The 17,301-nt window shown below is 41.1% G+C and overlaps 3 protein-coding genes across 5 annotated transcripts; all 3 read left to right on the top strand.

Annotated features, from left to right (window-relative positions):
* rgs1 (regulator of G protein signaling 1) lies at positions 1-1,577 on the top strand. Of its 3 annotated transcripts, none has more exons than XM_078099150.1 (4): positions 1-162; positions 437-521; positions 599-765; positions 961-1,577. In XM_078099150.1, the coding sequence occupies exons 1-4, from the start codon at positions 16-18 to the stop codon at positions 1,135-1,137; spliced, it is 576 nt and encodes a 191-aa protein (XP_077955276.1). In that variant the 5' UTR covers positions 1-15; the 3' UTR covers positions 1,138-1,577. The 3 variants fall into 3 exon arrangements, with proteins under 3 accessions (XP_077955276.1, XP_040027777.1, XP_040027778.1); XM_040171843.2 differs by having other exon boundaries at positions 11-162; positions 442-521; XM_040171844.2 differs by having other exon boundaries at positions 86-272.
* Positions 1,578-2,519: 942 nt separating this feature from the next.
* On the top strand, positions 2,520-5,795 carry rgs13a (regulator of G protein signaling 13a). The gene is made up of 5 exons (XM_040172040.2): positions 2,520-4,248; positions 4,361-4,420; positions 4,508-4,569; positions 4,664-4,830; positions 4,910-5,795. The coding sequence occupies exons 1-5, from the start codon at positions 4,178-4,180 to the stop codon at positions 5,093-5,095; spliced, it is 546 nt and encodes a 181-aa protein (XP_040027974.1). The 5' UTR covers positions 2,520-4,177; the 3' UTR covers positions 5,096-5,795.
* Positions 5,796-11,914: 6,119 nt separating this feature from the next.
* Positions 11,915-17,176, top strand: LOC120816538 (parafibromin). The gene is made up of 8 exons (XM_040172223.2): positions 11,915-12,110; positions 12,637-12,742; positions 12,892-12,961; positions 13,116-13,178; positions 13,408-13,460; positions 13,754-13,848; positions 14,792-15,005; positions 15,890-17,176. The coding sequence occupies exons 1-8, from the start codon at positions 11,980-11,982 to the stop codon at positions 15,995-15,997; spliced, it is 840 nt and encodes a 279-aa protein (XP_040028157.2). The 5' UTR covers positions 11,915-11,979; the 3' UTR covers positions 15,998-17,176.
* The last annotated feature ends 125 nt before the right edge of the window (positions 17,177-17,301 follow it).

Genomic DNA, 17,301 nt, shown 5'->3' with positions numbered 1-17,301 from the left:
CATGCAGATTTCCATATGTTCCATTCATGTAGACTGGGGGGGTCATTCGGATTTGTTCAGCCACTTGACTCCCTCGTTTTCCAAAGAATCACAACCCCATCTTCGGTCTTGCAGGATCTTATCTCTTTCTCCCTTTGTAGAGGACGAGGAGATGGCGATAAAGTGAGTTACTGCACATTTGATTTTTTTTTTTTGGGGGGGCCTTTAAAAGTTTCAACAGGCAGCAGCTCACAGCAGCCATGTGGAAAGTACCAAGGAGAGTTTCACTCACTGTAAGTCTCACTTTGCTCAGTCTCTCCATCTCTGATGGGGCTTGTAGTGATGTGAAGTTGCTGTCGGGTCAAAGACTTGACCTGCTGGTGTGGTGCGCCGTTGATTTGTGCCGTTGAGTTTGCAGGTAACTTTGCTAGTGATAGATCTTTATGCTCTTTTCAAGGGTAGATTGTGTTGCTTCCCCAAGGATCCACTGGAGGATGTGGAGACTTGGAGTGAGTCCGTGGACAAAGTCCTCAGTTGTAAAGGTGAGAGTCTCCTCAAATTCTGCATGAATGTGATTGTTACATTTCGCTGCGCGCTAACTGAGGTCTGCGATTTCCAGCCGGACAGATAGCTTTTCGGGAGTTTCTGAAGTCCGAGTACAGCGAGGAGAACATTCTGTTTTGGATCGCCTGTGAGGAGTATAAAAAAATCAAGACGACGCCAGAGATGATCTCCTCTGCCAACCGGATCTACTCCGAGTTTGTCCAAACAGAAGCGCCCCGACAGGTGAGCGCATGTTCATTTTTTAAGAATTCCAGGTTAAAAAATATGCTCATTGATTATTATCTGAATTTAGAAGCCCTGTAATGATGTTGTGACTGTTTATAAGTTGGTGTAATTGTGTATTCTTACTGTAAGTACACACTGCCCCCAGTAGTTCACAGTGAATGATGATAAAGGATAGTTGCTGTTTGATTCCAGATCAACATAGATTGTGGCACCAGAGAAAACATAACGAAGAACATCTCCCAGCCTTCTCTGACTTCGTTTGATTCGGCCCAGAAGCTCATCTACAGTCTGATGGCAAGGGATTGCTACCCGCGTTTCCTAAAATCTCACATGTATCAGGGACTCCTGAGGAGAAATGATTCGAGGTGACTCTTTTAAAACCGACAGCCTCTCAGATACAGGCTTGCAAAATCGTTTCACCAACTCTGATCTTCTGTCCCACTCCTCTAGTTCAACGTGGATAACATGTTTTTGCCATAAAATCCAGATCCCAAGTCTAGCAGAAATAGCTTCTCAACCTTTGTGTTTTAGTAGAGAGTTGCAACTCAAAAGAATGTGTCGCTTGTATTATATATCATCACTTTAATAATTTCACGGTGAAAAAAAAAAAAAAATCTATACTGTGCATGTAATTCTTCTATGATTATCTATTTTCTCTCCTCCACCCAATGAGTTCATATTAAAAAGAGTCCCTCTATGTAAAGTATTATAAACCCTTGATTGATTACGCAAATATGAACCCTATAACGCTCTAAAAAACACATTTTTACTTTACTTTCGCATGCAAATAAATATGTGAGTGTATTAAACATTTGTCTCGGTTTTGTGTTTCCTTGTTCTGGTTTGGACACAAACTAAAAACTAAATAGTGGAGGGAACTTTGCGTGCTGTGTTTTTGAACCAGCTTCGTGCTTAGTCTGTGTACTGAAACCCAGTCGTGGGTCAAAAGATACAGCAGATGGCAACAGAGTCCTTCAAGCAGCATTAATCAGTGATCAAGAAGACAAAACAACAACAGCGAAAGGAAAAGGAGAAAACGCATCCGCTCTCTGTCCGTGTGGTATATTTCCGCAACATCTCAGTTGCGTCGGAAGTTTGTACTTTCTCAAGAGGAACTGTGTAAATCCCCTATTTCTCAGAGACAAAGGTGTGGAGGGGAGGGAACTTTCGGTGGCAATTTGCTTGGAGCTCATTCAACGTGAGAAAATAAACGTAAAAAGATTTAAACCACAACTTTAAATCTGATGTGATGGGAAAATCCTCTCTAACTAAGCTCATTGTCCTCCATGTTAATCCCCCACTCAAAGGAAGATTAGCGTGGGTTGTGTCATGCAGAGAATTATACAGTATTCACTATTTTATCGCTGGGGTTTTTGCTTTGTCTTGTCCAGCGAGGACATGATGTGTTTTAAAGACTTATGTAATCCTCTATGTAAAACTCTTGTATGTAAAACATATGCAAATACAGAAGAGCGATACAAAGCAGGAGTTACACATTGAGACATGACGTTGTTCAGTTTCAGATCTGGAACCGAACATCATGTCATGTCTCAATGTGTATCAGCGCGTAGGATCTACATTAAATGCACGTGATTTCTATAAATGCCGCAGTTTTGTTGTTCCCTCCTGCGTGTGCATCTTAGCGTGTCTATTGTCTGCCTCGTTTTTCATGTTTGGAAAGTGGAAGTAAGCAGAGTGTGGTTTCTCCACGAGGCCGCAGGGTGTTAGACAAACATTTAGTTCTGCTTGTGTTGGTGGCACAGAACGCGCTGAGGGTTCATTCAAAGAGGTGCTGTTGTACGTTATGCAGACGGCTCACCGCAAAAGATCAAGTCGGGCAAAGCTCGCGTTAAACCTGCCCTTGTTGATTTGAGGCAATGTGTAGCTCGGGCCAAACTGCTGTGGATATTGCGGGAAGCGATGAGGACACACAATGGTGGAAACCGAGCAGAAAATCATTTTTAAGAGGGACAAACGTTGACGGAGGAAACTCACAAACAAGTGCTGCAACGGATAAAGAACATGTCTGTGATAACAGTTTGTCACCACAGGCCTCCAGCAGCTGCCTCCTAACACGAGCATTTCCTGTCGCGCAAACTGACATGAACATAGACAGTGACAGGGAACAGCGCACAGCAGCTCGCTAAGTTTACTTTAAAACTTGACTTGATATGTAAATTTCATGTCACCGCATTCATCAAACCGGCAGCTGACGGAGGCTCAAAAGCAGGATGATATTGAAATGAGATTTAAGAAGATAAGGTGGATAAAGCAAATAGATAGTAACACGTTTTAAACAAATTGTAAATTGGAGGCTGTCCTGTAGAAAGTCCTCATCGACAGAAGTAGTTTTGATCGCGGCCCCAATGCTCATATGATGAGCAGTGAACTACAGCAGAAAGAGGAGGAACTGGAAATGGGACAGATCAGCTTTTCTTTTTAAGTCTTTACAAAGTCGGAGGAATGTCCAGATGAACAATGAAGGCTTTTGTTTTGGCAGAACTCCCTGTCAACAGGAACTGAATAAAAGAAGTCCTTACAGAGACATGGCCCACAACATTGAGCAACAATAGAGGTTGTTTGTTTTTCGAATGTTTTATGCGATGACGTTTTCAGACGGGTTAGTTGACGACCTTTCATTGAAATACGTCTTCCCCTATACGGCATTTTTTTTCACTCCAAGTTTCAGTAATGTCTATAAATTGAAATGCTGGGGCGGCTTCGCTGCGTGCCTGATAAATACAGTGGTTTGCTTCCGGGAGTCGACATGTGTTTCACCTATTTTCCGCCCACAAATCTTGTATGCCTCCACTCTCAAATATCTAGTGATGGCGAGAAACTTTAATAAGTCATTTTCAAATTGACCCGGAGCCAGATGCTGCACTGACGCTCTGCCAGGGACAAAACAAGGCACAGGAACGGTTTTCCTTGTCTGTGGCTTTAGGTTATTTAACTAGTTGACATTTAGCGATCAAGAGCGGATGATAGTACCAGGCCGAGTAGCAGAAAAGCCTCGAACATGCACTGTTTATCAATTCACCTTTTCATCGGTAAAGGGAAGAATAAAGTATTTCCAAATCCTCCAAACAGTGTCATCGGTTCTCGAGGCTGCTCGGGACACTGCCCAAAGCATTTGCCTATCTGCTGCTGACTTTTCCACTGCCCTATTTGCATGGCCGAATTTAAAAATAAACAGGTATCGATGCAGATCTAAGTACAGTACACATAGTTTATAGTTGCACCCGCGTCACCCCCCCAGCTTCCTCTTTCTCTGCGGTTTGTTCAGCGTGATGTTGTGACGCTACTCAACAACCTCATTTTCAAACTTCCGCTGAACATATATAGGTGGACACCAACTCGTCTAACAGACACGGCCACAGATCTCACAGTCGCAGTCACACACGTTGCCATGCTGAGTTTAGTTGCATCACCACCACGGGAGCTGCAGCCCCTCAACATGGACACTGATAACAAGAAGAGGTAAATATTTGATCACAACGACCCCCTTTTTTGTGTCATTGCTTGTAAGTATTTTAGTACAAGGACAACGTGCCAGTAAGTGAACCTGGCTGCTTTCTGTTTGGTCAACCAGGGCAGGAAACCTAAAGCTTCGGCTTCAGTGCAGATCGTCTCAAGCCGCCACCACCGAGGGGTAAGTGAAGGGAATCTCTCCAAATGATCTGAAGTTTTGGCAAACCTGTTGTTCGTGTGAGTGACAGCGCTCTCTCCCATTTTGCAGTATTTGCTATGAGGAGATATCCCAGTGGTCACACTCACTGGAAGGCCTCCTATCATCCAAATGTAAGTTACATCCAACCCCGTTGGCAGGTTTCGTAATCAGTATTCTTTTCCATAACGCTGACAAACCATCTTCTTATTTTTCCTGTCTGTTTAGATGGCATGAAGATATTCCAGGCCTTCCTAAAGTCAGAGTTTAGTGATGAAAACATCGATTTTTGGCTGGTGTGTGAGGACTATAAGAAGATCAAGTCTTCCTTCAGGATGTCCTCGAGGGCCAAAAAGATTTTTAAACGCTACATTCAAGCCGAGGCTCCGAGAGAAGTAAGCACAGAGGTTTCTGTATTACAGAGTTTACTTTATTTTCGAAAACCACCCTCATTAATAATGTCTCTGCTTCCAGATCAACATTGATCACAAGACCAGAGAGATGATCAGACGGAACATGAAGACGCCCACCGCCGTGTGCTTCGACGACGCCCGGAGGATCGTCTACGGGCTGATGGAGAGGGACTCTTACCCACGTTTCCTCAGGTCGGACATCTACCAGGCCCTACTAGACTCCACATCAGAATCGATTAAGATGTAAAGAAAACGGATGCCGCAGACATCGTGAACTGTGAAGCTGAGCCTGATGCGCTGGATGCCTGAGAGAAACTGCGTTTTTGCTTGTCGGAGCGCCGCTGGTGGTGATTCTTTAGCACCAAAAGACATTTCAACACGGTCCCTCCTGTGGCTGAGAAGACCCGTGTCTGCGTTGGCCTCTTGCGACTGCGTCAGAGGGGAGAACGCAACCTCGTCATCAAAGAGGCGAAGACAGTTTGTTCACAACCAGAGGGTGTAACCGAAAGGTTCGGATAGAGAGAGAGAGAGAGAGAGGCCGGAAAGGGTCGATTTCGAACATCGTCAGATCGTGTGATAACGGCTGTAAAGCAAAGGACTTCCCGGAGATGCCACGATTATGCAGACAAAATGCGAGGGACTTTTTGTACAAGATGCTATGAAGAGTGCGTGTGGTGCAAACAACACCCAAGATGCAAGAGCTCGAGTTAAAGACTGATCACCATGTTACTTTTATTGTTATTTCACTAAAGCAACAGAAAGTACACTATCAAGATACCTATTTTTATGCACTGTGTAATTTTTTTTAAACATTCTGACCACAATAACACACTGATATGACTTGGGGTTATGTGTTAATTGTATTATAATTAGTAATAAGCTTAAGAACATTATGGGAATGGGGATATTGAACATTTTTGATAATAAACTAAATATTTGCTTTCAAATCTACTGAAAACAAATTGCTTTGAACCTGCAGGGGCACAAAGACAAAAGTTTGTTCTTCTCACACATGACAAACAATGAAGCATCTGTGCAACAATTTACTCATCATTTCCTTTTTTTTGTTTATTCAGTTTTTGTTCATTCAAATATTTACTTATTGTTTGAATATTGAATAGTCTTCAGCAGCACACCAGCATTTACCCCTCATGTTCTCTGCTACACGGCAGCGAGTATTTAAATTGCAAACCATTTCTTCTGAAAGTGAACATGCATACTTCTCAAACTGTTTAATCATTCTTCAAGCTTTAGCGTACAGTTTCCTCCCATTTACCCCTTTAACCTCCTCAAGTTTGGAAAAACAATTCACTTGTCTTACACTATCATGTATTTTACATCAGCTTGTCAGCTTGAGATAAATACCATTAGCTTCAATTTAGCGTTGTACACTGTAGCCCACACGTTTCACAATCTGAAGGGTTAACAATTAGGACATGAGTGAGAAAGACTGTTGCATAAATGCTCTCACCTACGCAGCCAAATGTGTCCGTTAATGCTTTTGAATGTCTTACAAGCACATTCTTGCCTTTGTCTTATGATTCAGTCTTTCATTAATCAGTATAGAACTTTAGTTTTAGAAATGAAACTGGATTATGTTATAAAATAACTCCCCAAAAGGGAAGTTTACGTGGGGAAACCTGTCAAGTATCGCTCCGTTAAAGGTCACAGCAATTAGGGAGAAGTGTTAAGACCCAAATGCTCGGCCCGAATCCTCGTTCTTGCATTTGTGCGAGCAAACACACTGAGGTGGATGAACACAGACAAGTAGAAATGCCTCTGAAGCGCTTTCATGCCTTTAGAGAGCAATAGAGATGAAATTGTCAGTGTAAAAGCAGTCGTTTTGTGTTTTTGCCAAAATGGCTTTCAGCAGAATGAGAACATCCTTTTTTTTTGAGAACATCCGTTTTTTTCACTTAGTTGCAGCTTACCGCAGATTACTCACTTCCCACCGCTCATCTTTTACTTATTTGCAATACTCTGTTTATTAGTAACCAAAGGATCCAACAATAGATATGACCATGAGAGTGCAATAGAAGACCGAAAAAATACGCAGTCAAGTCTGAGAGACGGGGCGTTTGAGTGGTGACGCAGAGTTTGACGCAAACGTAGAAATCGAAACTATGAGGATATCCACTATAAGATACCAATCAGTCAGCGAGACCGTCGGTTTAGCCGCCTTGTGTGTCATGAAACCAAAATCATCCTTTTGCAACCACATGGGCCGCGGTCTCCGGATGACTACGTGACGTCGCTAAACCAGTCCGACAAAGGACGCCTTGTTTCAGGTCTTTTTCAGAGGAAGGTACAAAAATGATCCAACGTGGAAGTGTTCAGCTTGATTAAAACCTACGTGAGTCTAACGTGTCAAATTAAAAACAGGATAATTTTTAGGATTGAAAGATATTTAGACGAACAGTCTACAGCCACGATTCTCTGTGAAGCTGTAGCTTCGTAGACCGTATTTCACATGCTCACACGTCATTGTGAGCATGTTAGCATGCTAGCATGCTAACAACGATGTTAACACGCTGGATGAAAGGTTCAGGGAAGTTATTACAGTTCATCATTTGGGGGATATTAACATCAGGGCCAAACTGTAATAAACTGAGATGTAGAATACAATATATTTCACTAAAAAATAAATGCATTTCTTTATGTGTCTATAAAAACATTCATAGATTATGTGAATATTTTTCATGCCATCATCAATTGACAAATAGAACAGATAAAGAGAAGAAAATAATGTAGGAAAAATTATTAAAATGTCACAAAATTGAAACAGTTAAACAACATATCATCCATTCCAGAGAAATAGAATGAAACAGTGAAACAAGGAAAAGTGACCGGACTGGCTGGATTATGTTCATTTTATTTAGTGAGTTTCCAAAGTGAACGTCAGTGGTTCAGTACACGTGTAGCCTGAGGGAAGAAACTGCTCCTCACCTTCTGTGTGTGTTTGCCTTCGGGCACCGTAGTCCCCATCGTTGCTCTTTAATCTTTCAAATGTATCCCAGCATGCATCAGTTGGAAGACACGCAAACAGCCAGAACGCACACAAAGAATCGCCATGCGGTGTGAGCCGGAGGTGCTCCCACTGCGGAAGTCAGCCAAAGTACACATGAAAAAAACAACTTGACCATGCAGGTACGCACAAGATTTTAATAAACTATTTTGTTCCAAGTTACGTTTGGATTTTTATTGGCCCTATCAAATACAAGCTACAAAATACTCAAATGTAATTGAAATACATATTTCAATTACAAGTAATAGAAATACTGCCCGTCTCTGATGGGGATGATCAAAGAGGATGCTGACCCACTCCGTGTTTCATTCATGCGTCAAACAGTAACAGTTCTGTCGTATTTTGTGGTCCCCTGTGGCCTAAATAGGTTTGATTGAACAGTTCAGATTTAGGAAATAATGTCATACGGACGGTCACTCGGAACTAGACAAACCATTGCGTTTTGCTTCCCGGCTCACATGTGGCTACACATCTGCCTCGGCAAGGATTTGATAAGAAATCATGTGGGTTTATAAATGTAATAGTTATACTTCAATAAAGTGACTACTTCCCAAAGGATTCAAAAGACCTGCCACATCTGCCATTTTATACGGCAACTAGAATCTCATCTAATGCCTGATAAATAACAATTTTATCTGAAATCTGAGCTCTGCACGTTTAAAACCCTTAATTTTATAACTGTGAAACAGTGAATTTGACCTCCAATTCTCAATGTATACGGCTTCCTAGTTAATGTGCTGAGAAAGATATTGTCTCCATTTTGTAAAAATCCTTAATAATCTCCATTTTTCTGTCTGCGTTGCAGTTGCTTAGCCAATTTTCAGTTATCTGCTTGAGTGCAGTCATCTCAAAAGTACCTCTTTAAATTTTTAAAGAGGTACTTGGTGAGAAAATAACTGATGTGTTTTATCCTGACGTAATTGCACTGATTCCAACGTGTGCACTGGTGATATCCATAAAGTACTGGCAGCAACCTGAGGTTCTGAAAAGTGAAGACAAAGTGCACGCTGAGGCGCCTTAAACCAGCAGCAGGTGACTCTTCTTGTTGCACAAATAAGTCATATTGTGTGTAAGTCTATAAGAAATTGACCGTACTTCTCACTTGACTTATTGCCTCATTGTGAACATGAATTTGTGGTCTCAAACACGAGTTTCATGTATTCTACCATACAGCATGGTATTCATCTAGTACATTATTAACCCATGTTTTTACAAAACAATCGATAATTTCTATTTTTTATGATTTTGCGTCGGCTAACCAGTCTTTCAGTATTTTCAATTAGCTTTAATAAAAGAAAAAGGTTAAAACAGGAAAAAGCAGCAGTGATAATGGAAGCGAGGGAATCCCTAATATTGAAGAAAAAAAATAAAACTGCTAAGAGAAACTTGTGACCAGTAACTACTTAACCTATAACTAAGAATAGCAGAGACTTGAATGACGTTGAGGCTTTCCACTCAACCGGGGAAAACGTGATGGAGGTTGTAATACAAAGCAAACGTCTGCTTTATAATTAAACATCAAGGAAGGTTTGACACACAAAAGACTCATAATTTAGACTTAAATTTAGACTTATAATTTTGTAACAGTCAGGCAGTATGTCAACAGAGGGAAAGACAAAGAGTGCCGGAGGTCAGAGAAAAACTCAAGCTTTGACCACACGTAAGGAGAGGCAGTCGGGAACAAGTGGTGAGGGTGGAAATCTCACTTGAGTGATAGGAAAATCCTTCTGAGATTCAGCAGCATAATGCATTCGGAGGAATATACTGTCAGATAGTGATTCACCGAGGACAAAGTGCGATTCAAATTCAACAATGAACAGGCTGTGTAAGACATATCTCCACCTATGGGAAGCAAAGAGAATAAGTACAGTGCGTATAATTCGCAGTCAGGCTTATTTTAACGGCTCTTGAGGCACTCCTTGCCCAGAAATGTAATTTCCGTCCGCTTTCAAGCAACGCAAAACTAATAACACGGTGGATTTCTGTTCTCTTCATAGAGACGTTACGTTCTCTTGCGTAAAATGTGGACAAATAGCATTATGGGGCTTTCTGAAAACAGAGTTTTGTGAGGATAATCTTGACTGCTGGCTCGCCTGTGAAGAGTTCACAACCTCTGATAGTCTGCAGGAGCTTAAACAGAAAGCAGAGAGAATTTATGAAGAGTTCGTCGTTTCCGAGTCTCCCAGACAGGTAACTCAAAGCCGGATTATTTCTGCCAGCAAAATGGTCTCAGACCGAACAACAGCATGAGGAAAACACGTTTTATTTCACACATAAATATTAAGTGTGTTTATTGCACAAAGAAGAAGAATTGCAATTTTTGAAAAGAGGTTGATGTCTGGAGAAAGATTACCTTAATAATTTGCAGTGCATCACTCACATAAACCAGCATTTAAATGGTTTCTATCCAACCATAGTTATGACGCAGGTGGTTGCACACACTGCACAATACTTTAAAATAGACAGCCTTTTCCATCTGTCCAGCTAAAGATACATTTCTACACAAGAGCGATCATCAAACAGAGTCTCCAGCAACCGTGCATCGGGTCTTGTTGTGGCACAGAGGACAATTGACGGCCTAAAGGAGAACTGCTCCTTACCGAGCTACACTCCGATCCGAGCAACACAAAGTCATGCTTCCTCTTCTAAGAGACGCTGAGAAGCACAGGAAGGCCGTGAAGATAAGGAGCACCGCGGTCATAATGCACCATGATTCAAAACCAATCAGCCAATCGCTGTGTGAGTTCTATCACACTTGTACATATCACGTATGTTGATGGTTTTAAGTGACAATATCTGACATGACTGAAAGCAGAGCCAGCGTGATTAAGGTAACACACACTGCACCTGCCGCACCAAAGGTTAAACTGTGTTTTAACACTTTGGGTTTCCTGGCTGAGACGGGGAAAAGTCTGTTAGATGATTGGGTATTTTGTGATTTTCCACTTGATATTATTAATTTTCCATATTTGAGTTATTGGATGCATTCATACTGATTTTGCCGCTTTTTTCTTTATTTTTAAAATGAGCTAAACTACCTGTGTTTTCATTTACAAAGTATCGTGTGTGCTTACAGTTGATGTGCTATTGCCACCCAGTGGTGATTAGAAAAAACCTCCATGGACACATAGTGCTCAAAATGGCAACAACACGTAATAGATTTTGTGACTTGTCAGTTTGTTTAAAAACATACAGCTAAAAAAAAGCTCCAGTAGTTGTGATAGTTGATTGTGATTCTAAATGCTTCTCTTTGTCATTTCCAATCGTGCTGTTTGTGTTTGTTAAATGGACTTCACATTTGCTATTGCATTTTATAGTTCCAGCCTTTACCTTAACGGAGAGTGCTTCATTCAGTTGTGAGCGTATCTGCAAACAGTTAAATTCATCACAGGACGGAGCACCCAAGAAAATGGCCGGACTCAATATCCCAGCATGCATAGCGGCACCACTCTCCACTTGATCATTTCAAGGAGGCCTTTTTGCATCTAATTTAAAGCTTGACTATTTAGCACATAGGCTATAGTTTGGGACGTTTACATACATATTTCTACTTGTTGATTTCTATATTTTCATCAGCCAAACAATGTGTACTTTCAGTAAAGCCAACACTATTTAGTTGAGGGTGCTTTTGTGTGAATTTCTTCTTTCTTTTTTGTGTGGAACAAAAAGATTTTTACAGATGACTTAACTCAACTCATCATCAACAAAATTGAAAGCAGAGCTGAAGTCCACATACAGGATCCTGGCGTAGGTTCCTGGGGAGTCCAGATGCTGGAGGATGTAGTGGAGGGCCATGTTGACAGCAGCTTCTACAGACCTGTTGGCTGTGTAGGCGAACTGCAGGGGGTCCAGGAGAGGAGAGGGTCAGTGAAGGTCTTCAGGTGGGACAGGACTAGCGGTTCAAAAGACGGGCCTGTAGTCATTAAGTCCTGTGATCCTGGGCTTTTGGGGGACAGGGATATTTCGATCTGGCAAACATGAAGAAAGGAATTATGTTAGAAGTTGTGTTGCATTGTTAGAAGTTTTAAACGGATCAGGCACTCGAGAGGCCACCTGGTGTTGATAACTGGGGGCCTCGCTGACGCGCTACGTCAGGACGAGTGAAGATGGCGGACGTGTTGAGTGTTCTCCGTCTGTATAACATCCAGAAAAAAGAAATCGTCGCTGAAGGAGATGAAGTTATATTTGGAGAGTTCTCCTGGTCGAAGAATGTGAAGACCAACTACATAATCCGGTGGTATGTCAGTGCCAAACTAGCTCTTAATCGCTCCTGATGGCCTGCTGCTGAAGCTCATCGGTGCCGATAGCCGCGGAAGGCTCGCTAGCTAGATACTAAGATGCTAACCTAACTCGGCTCCTCGCTGTTGTAACGTTACATAAGACTTTGTCGTTAAATGTCTATTGTGTTCTAAATAAAATTACAGCACACTAAGCAGGTGTACGTTTAACCATAGCGTGTATAATGGTAATTTTAAACTCGTTATTAGAGCTGTCACTTACTGTTGAAAATGTTGTTGCCAAAGAGTTGACGTTAGTCACCAAAATGCAACCTAGTTCATGCTTTGACTTTAGATCCAGTGTTTAAGTTACTTCGAGCAGGTAAACCTAACGTTATATTAGCTTCGTATTAAGGATTGTACACTGAAGATTAACGTAAACGTGTAACCTGAAGCAGCCTGTGCACATGAGTCATATTCTATGACGAGAAAATATCGTTGAGGTCTGAGTGCTTTGGGTTTTTCTTCGTGTGTTTCTACCCTCAGTACTGGCAAAGAAGGGCAACCCAAAGAGTACTATACTTTGGACTCTGTCTTGTTTTTTCTCAACAATGTGCATCTTCCGCATCCATGCTACGTGCGAAAAGCTGCAGTAAGTGACTGAAACCATCGAAGTGGTTTAATTATTTGAGGGCGACCATGATTTGATGCTCTCTTTCTGCCTCTTAAAGCACTTTTAATTTTTATCCGAGAAATGCCCCGGAAGTGTTTTTGTGTGACATCCTTTTATGCCGTTGATAGACCGAGAACATCCCGGCTGTCAGACGACTCGATCGAAAAGGCTTACTGTCGTATCTCAATGGGGAGAGTTGTAAGTAATACACTTGTGCAATCTGTGGTTGTGTTGGCTATTAGCTAAAACATTATCACAGATGTCTTTGATAAAGCCGTACGAGGAGGATCTTGACTGTAGTTGGTTTACGCGGTAACTAATTGATGCCGTTTCTTATTTTGTCTTTTCATAGCTCCATTGACAAGTATCGACAGAAGTGCCCCTATAGAAATAGGTTTGCAAAGGCCAACACAAGGTAAGCTCATATCTGTTGCATGAAGTTTGAACAGATGTATTGTTATTGCAGTCTTTGCTGCAACTTATTAAATTCTATATTCTGCTAATCCTGCTAGTGGGTCACATTTTCAAAAATATTTTCTATTAGATGTGTATTAGGAAGGTCGATGTAGTCGGCAGGCTGGAGAGTTGCTACAAAAGCAAATGGACATGGTGCTTTGAATTAATACCACTGTTCTGCTTCATAGTGAAAAGGGCAGCGGATGAGGTATCTTCTGAAGCCAAAAAACCCAGGATTGAGGTAAACTGATGAATCTCTTCCACAAAAGTTGCTTTAGCACGATACTCCCAAATGTTGGTCTGTGGAGCTCTGGAGTAGTTTCTCTATCTGGTGCATATTGAAAAGTTTGATTGTTTATTTAGTCAGTTTATTGGTAGAAACCAGAAATGTTCCTTCTGTACTTTTTGTAATTGATAACGGTATTTTTTTTACAATTAGCAAAACATTTCTTTGGGCAAACCATGGGGATCTATTGTTGCATCTTATAATATTCAGCAATCTGTTGATGTTGTGTGCCCTGCTTACCTCTTCAGGATGAGGAACGAGACAAGACACGTCTGGACAAGGAGCGACTGGCTGCCCGCCTGGAGGGTCACAAAGAGGGCATCGTGCAGACTGACCAGATCAGGTATAATGGACTTGTAACGCCTGGATATGCATAATGGGCTTCCTGGCCATTATCTTCCCAAAGTTGATTAGTTAATCATTGAGATTAATTGATCTGTATTAGGGCTGGGCGGTATACCGGTTCTAACAGTATGTCGGTATGAGGTTTCCATACTGTATGAATTTCTCACGTAGCGGTATAAACTAACGTTGCTCTTCGGCAGGCAGCAGAATCATCGTCCCGTCATCGAGGAGCGTCCAGCCGTCGGAGCTACTTGTTTTATGTGTGTTGAGATTGAGTCATGGTTCTAACAACAATGAATAACCCACAACAAAGACTCTTTTAACAGGGTAAAACACGCGGAGTGACACATAAACAATTTGGAAAACACTAATAATTGTACATTTATAAAAGTTAGCCCGCCGAACTGCATGCTGGGTACAGCTCACAACAGGAAGTAACTCTGTTCCTACATGAAAACACGCAAAAGAGCGATACAGGAGGAACAACGAGAGACCAGAGATGCACCAACACAACTTGTGCACTTGTGCAAGAGCGAAGATGTGTCTGTTTTGGAGGGTTTTTGGTTTTGGAAAATCCAACGTAAGTTACATTAGATCAGAAAAGAGTTATTGCAAAGTCTGTCGAGCCTCTGGTGGCCATAACACGCTAACAAGCTTGCAGGCCAGTTGCGAGCAAGTTGACCAGCGAGCGTCGAACAGCTGCTCGGGTAGCCGGCGGTCCATTTTGGGGTTGATGAATTTACTTAAAGCAATACCGGGATACCGTCAGAATCTCTTTTTGGCCGTTCTGCCCAGCCCTAATCTGTATTCAACATACCTCAGTGTCAGTATTGACTGATCAATGTTGCTGGATGCCATGTTTCACTACATAGCTACACCCACAGACCAGTTCCTTGAAGCAGTGAACTTTTCAGAAGATCTTAACTTCTCTTCTTCTTCAGGTTACTGTCTGAGGCCATGTCGGTGGAGAAAATCGCAGCCATTAAAGCAAAGATTATGGCGAAAAAACAATCCACCATCAAAACGGATCTGGATGATGACATAACCCTGAAGCAGAGAAGCTTCGTGGACGCTGAGGTGGATGTCACTAGAGATATCGTCAGCAGAGAGAGAGTTTGGAGGACCAGGACAATCATCCTCCAGAGCACTGGGAAGGTCAGAGTCCACTTGAGGATAATAATGTCCAAACACAAGGATACTTCTATGCAAACAATGTTCTTTTTTCACACCACATTCTCATTCATTTCATTTTATTTCACTCATTTCATTTACTGACAGTAAAATGGTTGTGGAAGCACTGTAGTGATTAAGCAGTGCATTGTAGTGTTGCAGAACTCTCGGCTCAAGGAAGAGATGCACTAAATTGGGACGTCAAGCGTTTTGGAAGAAAAAGACTTTAAAATAAAATTCTCTTTTACTTGACAGGGGCTTAACATGTATGACTTGTGTGTTTAATTTATTTTTCCTTTATCTATTAATAGGCCTACGTGTTCCATTATTGACATAATGTTCTTTGCAATTAGGTGGAAAAAATATACACAACCTGTCTCACGACGGTCTAAACCCAGCTCAAGCAGGAGGTGTCAAAATTGCTGGCTTGTGGCGGCCAAGCGTTCATAGCGACATCGTTTTTTGATCCTTCAATGTCGGCTCTTCCTATCATTGTGAAGCAGAATTCACCAAGCGTTGAATTGTTCACCCACTAATAGGGAACGTGAGCTGGGTTTAGACCGTCGTGAGGTTAGTTTTGGCCAAAATAAAAATATCAGCACAACCAACATTTTGCATCCCAGGTCAAAGATTTGGCTTCAGATTTGTTCATTAGTTACAGTATTGAATCATTTGATTGTCCATTTAGTTGGTTTATTGGTAAAAACAAAAAAATGATTTGTGTGTACTTTTTATAATTAATAAATACATTTTGTTACAATTAGAAAAACATTTCTTTGTGGCCCAACCAGCAAATTATGGGGATCTATTGTTGCATCTTATATTATTCATCAATCCGTTGATGTCGTGTGGCCTGCTTTCCTCTTTAGGATGAGGAACGAGAGCGATTGGCTTCCCACCTGGAGCGCCACAAAGAGGGCATCGTGCCGACCGACCCGATCAGCGATAATGGACTTGTCCCGGCTGTGAACACATAATGGACTTTCTGTATGAGGCAATTATCTTTCCAGAGTTCATTTTGACGGGCACAAATGAAGCAAACAGGATTAGATTCCTTTTCTGTCAATGCTGATGTTTCGGTGATCTCTTAAGAGACAATACATTTTCTGTGAATATGGCTGTTACTGAAAAATTGTCCCCAGCTCCCTTTTGAAATGTTGTTTTCATCTTAATAAGGAAGGTGTAACATTTGGAGCCCAAACTGGCATCCATCAGTAATAAAACATTTTGAAGAGACAATTTTTAAGTAAACAAGAGCAGGCCTACATATGCTTTTTGCAAAATCAAAGACCAAAAGGAAATAAGAATTGATTGTGCGTATTTCTTTTTGGCTTTGACCTTGAAGCTTTGAGTGTCATTCGTAACCTATCCCTTGATCTGATCTAGTTAAGTAATTGCTCTGTCTCTTATTCGTGACGTTAGCGCACAAAAGAATGTTTCACGGTCTACTAGTGTGTCTCACTCGGCATGTAGAGTCCCCTAAAACAGCACTAACCCAAAAAATGTTTGTCATTTACTATTCCGATTTACGTATTTAAATCCTGTAACTTACAAGTCAATTGACAACGTTTGCAGCTGGGTGGACAACACTGGAAATGCTTTCTACATTTATATTCCGATAATTTTGAAAGAGTTTAAAATTGATGGTTCTTAGTGAGACGGCATGCATTGTACACTAACTTCTGCCCTAATATAGCGATATGTTGGCAGATTTAATAAGAGGAATAACGTAAGCGTCCATGTTTGAGGCTTAGTGAAAACATATGTTTACTTTATGAGGACTTGCAGTGGTTCCTTGTATGATTTTAGAAGGTTGTATGTAACATTTTGAATTTGAAAACCTGTCCCTGGGACTTATGTAGTATTGTTATAACTTATGAACATATGTAGTGTGAAATACGGGAAGTGAAACAAAGCACCTTAAGTCAAATAACTAATGTATTCTATTGACTGCGAAAAGTAGTTTAAGTTACTTAAACTGAAAATGTTTCTTATAGTAATATTCATGTCACAACTCTTGCCTTTTTGGCCTTTAGGAACCCTTTTTGTTATTTACATTTTATTTCCCCCATTGACAGTTTTATTTTTTTAACTGAGTTGTCTGTTTGCACTTTGTCGACTGTATCCTATAAAAGAATATCATTGTTGCTCTTAAATGTGATGTGTTTTTTTGGAAGGATTATTTAAAATTGTCTTTATTTAAACAATAATGTCAATCTCTGGGTCTTAAAGTTGGTTGTCTAATTTGGAGAAATCGACTTATTCTCATATTTTACACTGA

This window comes from Gasterosteus aculeatus, chromosome 3 (genome assembly GCF_964276395.1).
Source record: "Gasterosteus aculeatus chromosome 3, fGasAcu3.hap1.1, whole genome shotgun sequence".
In the NCBI taxonomy this organism is placed as follows: Eukaryota; Metazoa; Chordata; class Actinopteri; order Perciformes; family Gasterosteidae; genus Gasterosteus; species Gasterosteus aculeatus.
Note: the sequence above shows the minus strand (reverse complement) of the source record. Positions and strands in the feature narration are given on the sequence as shown.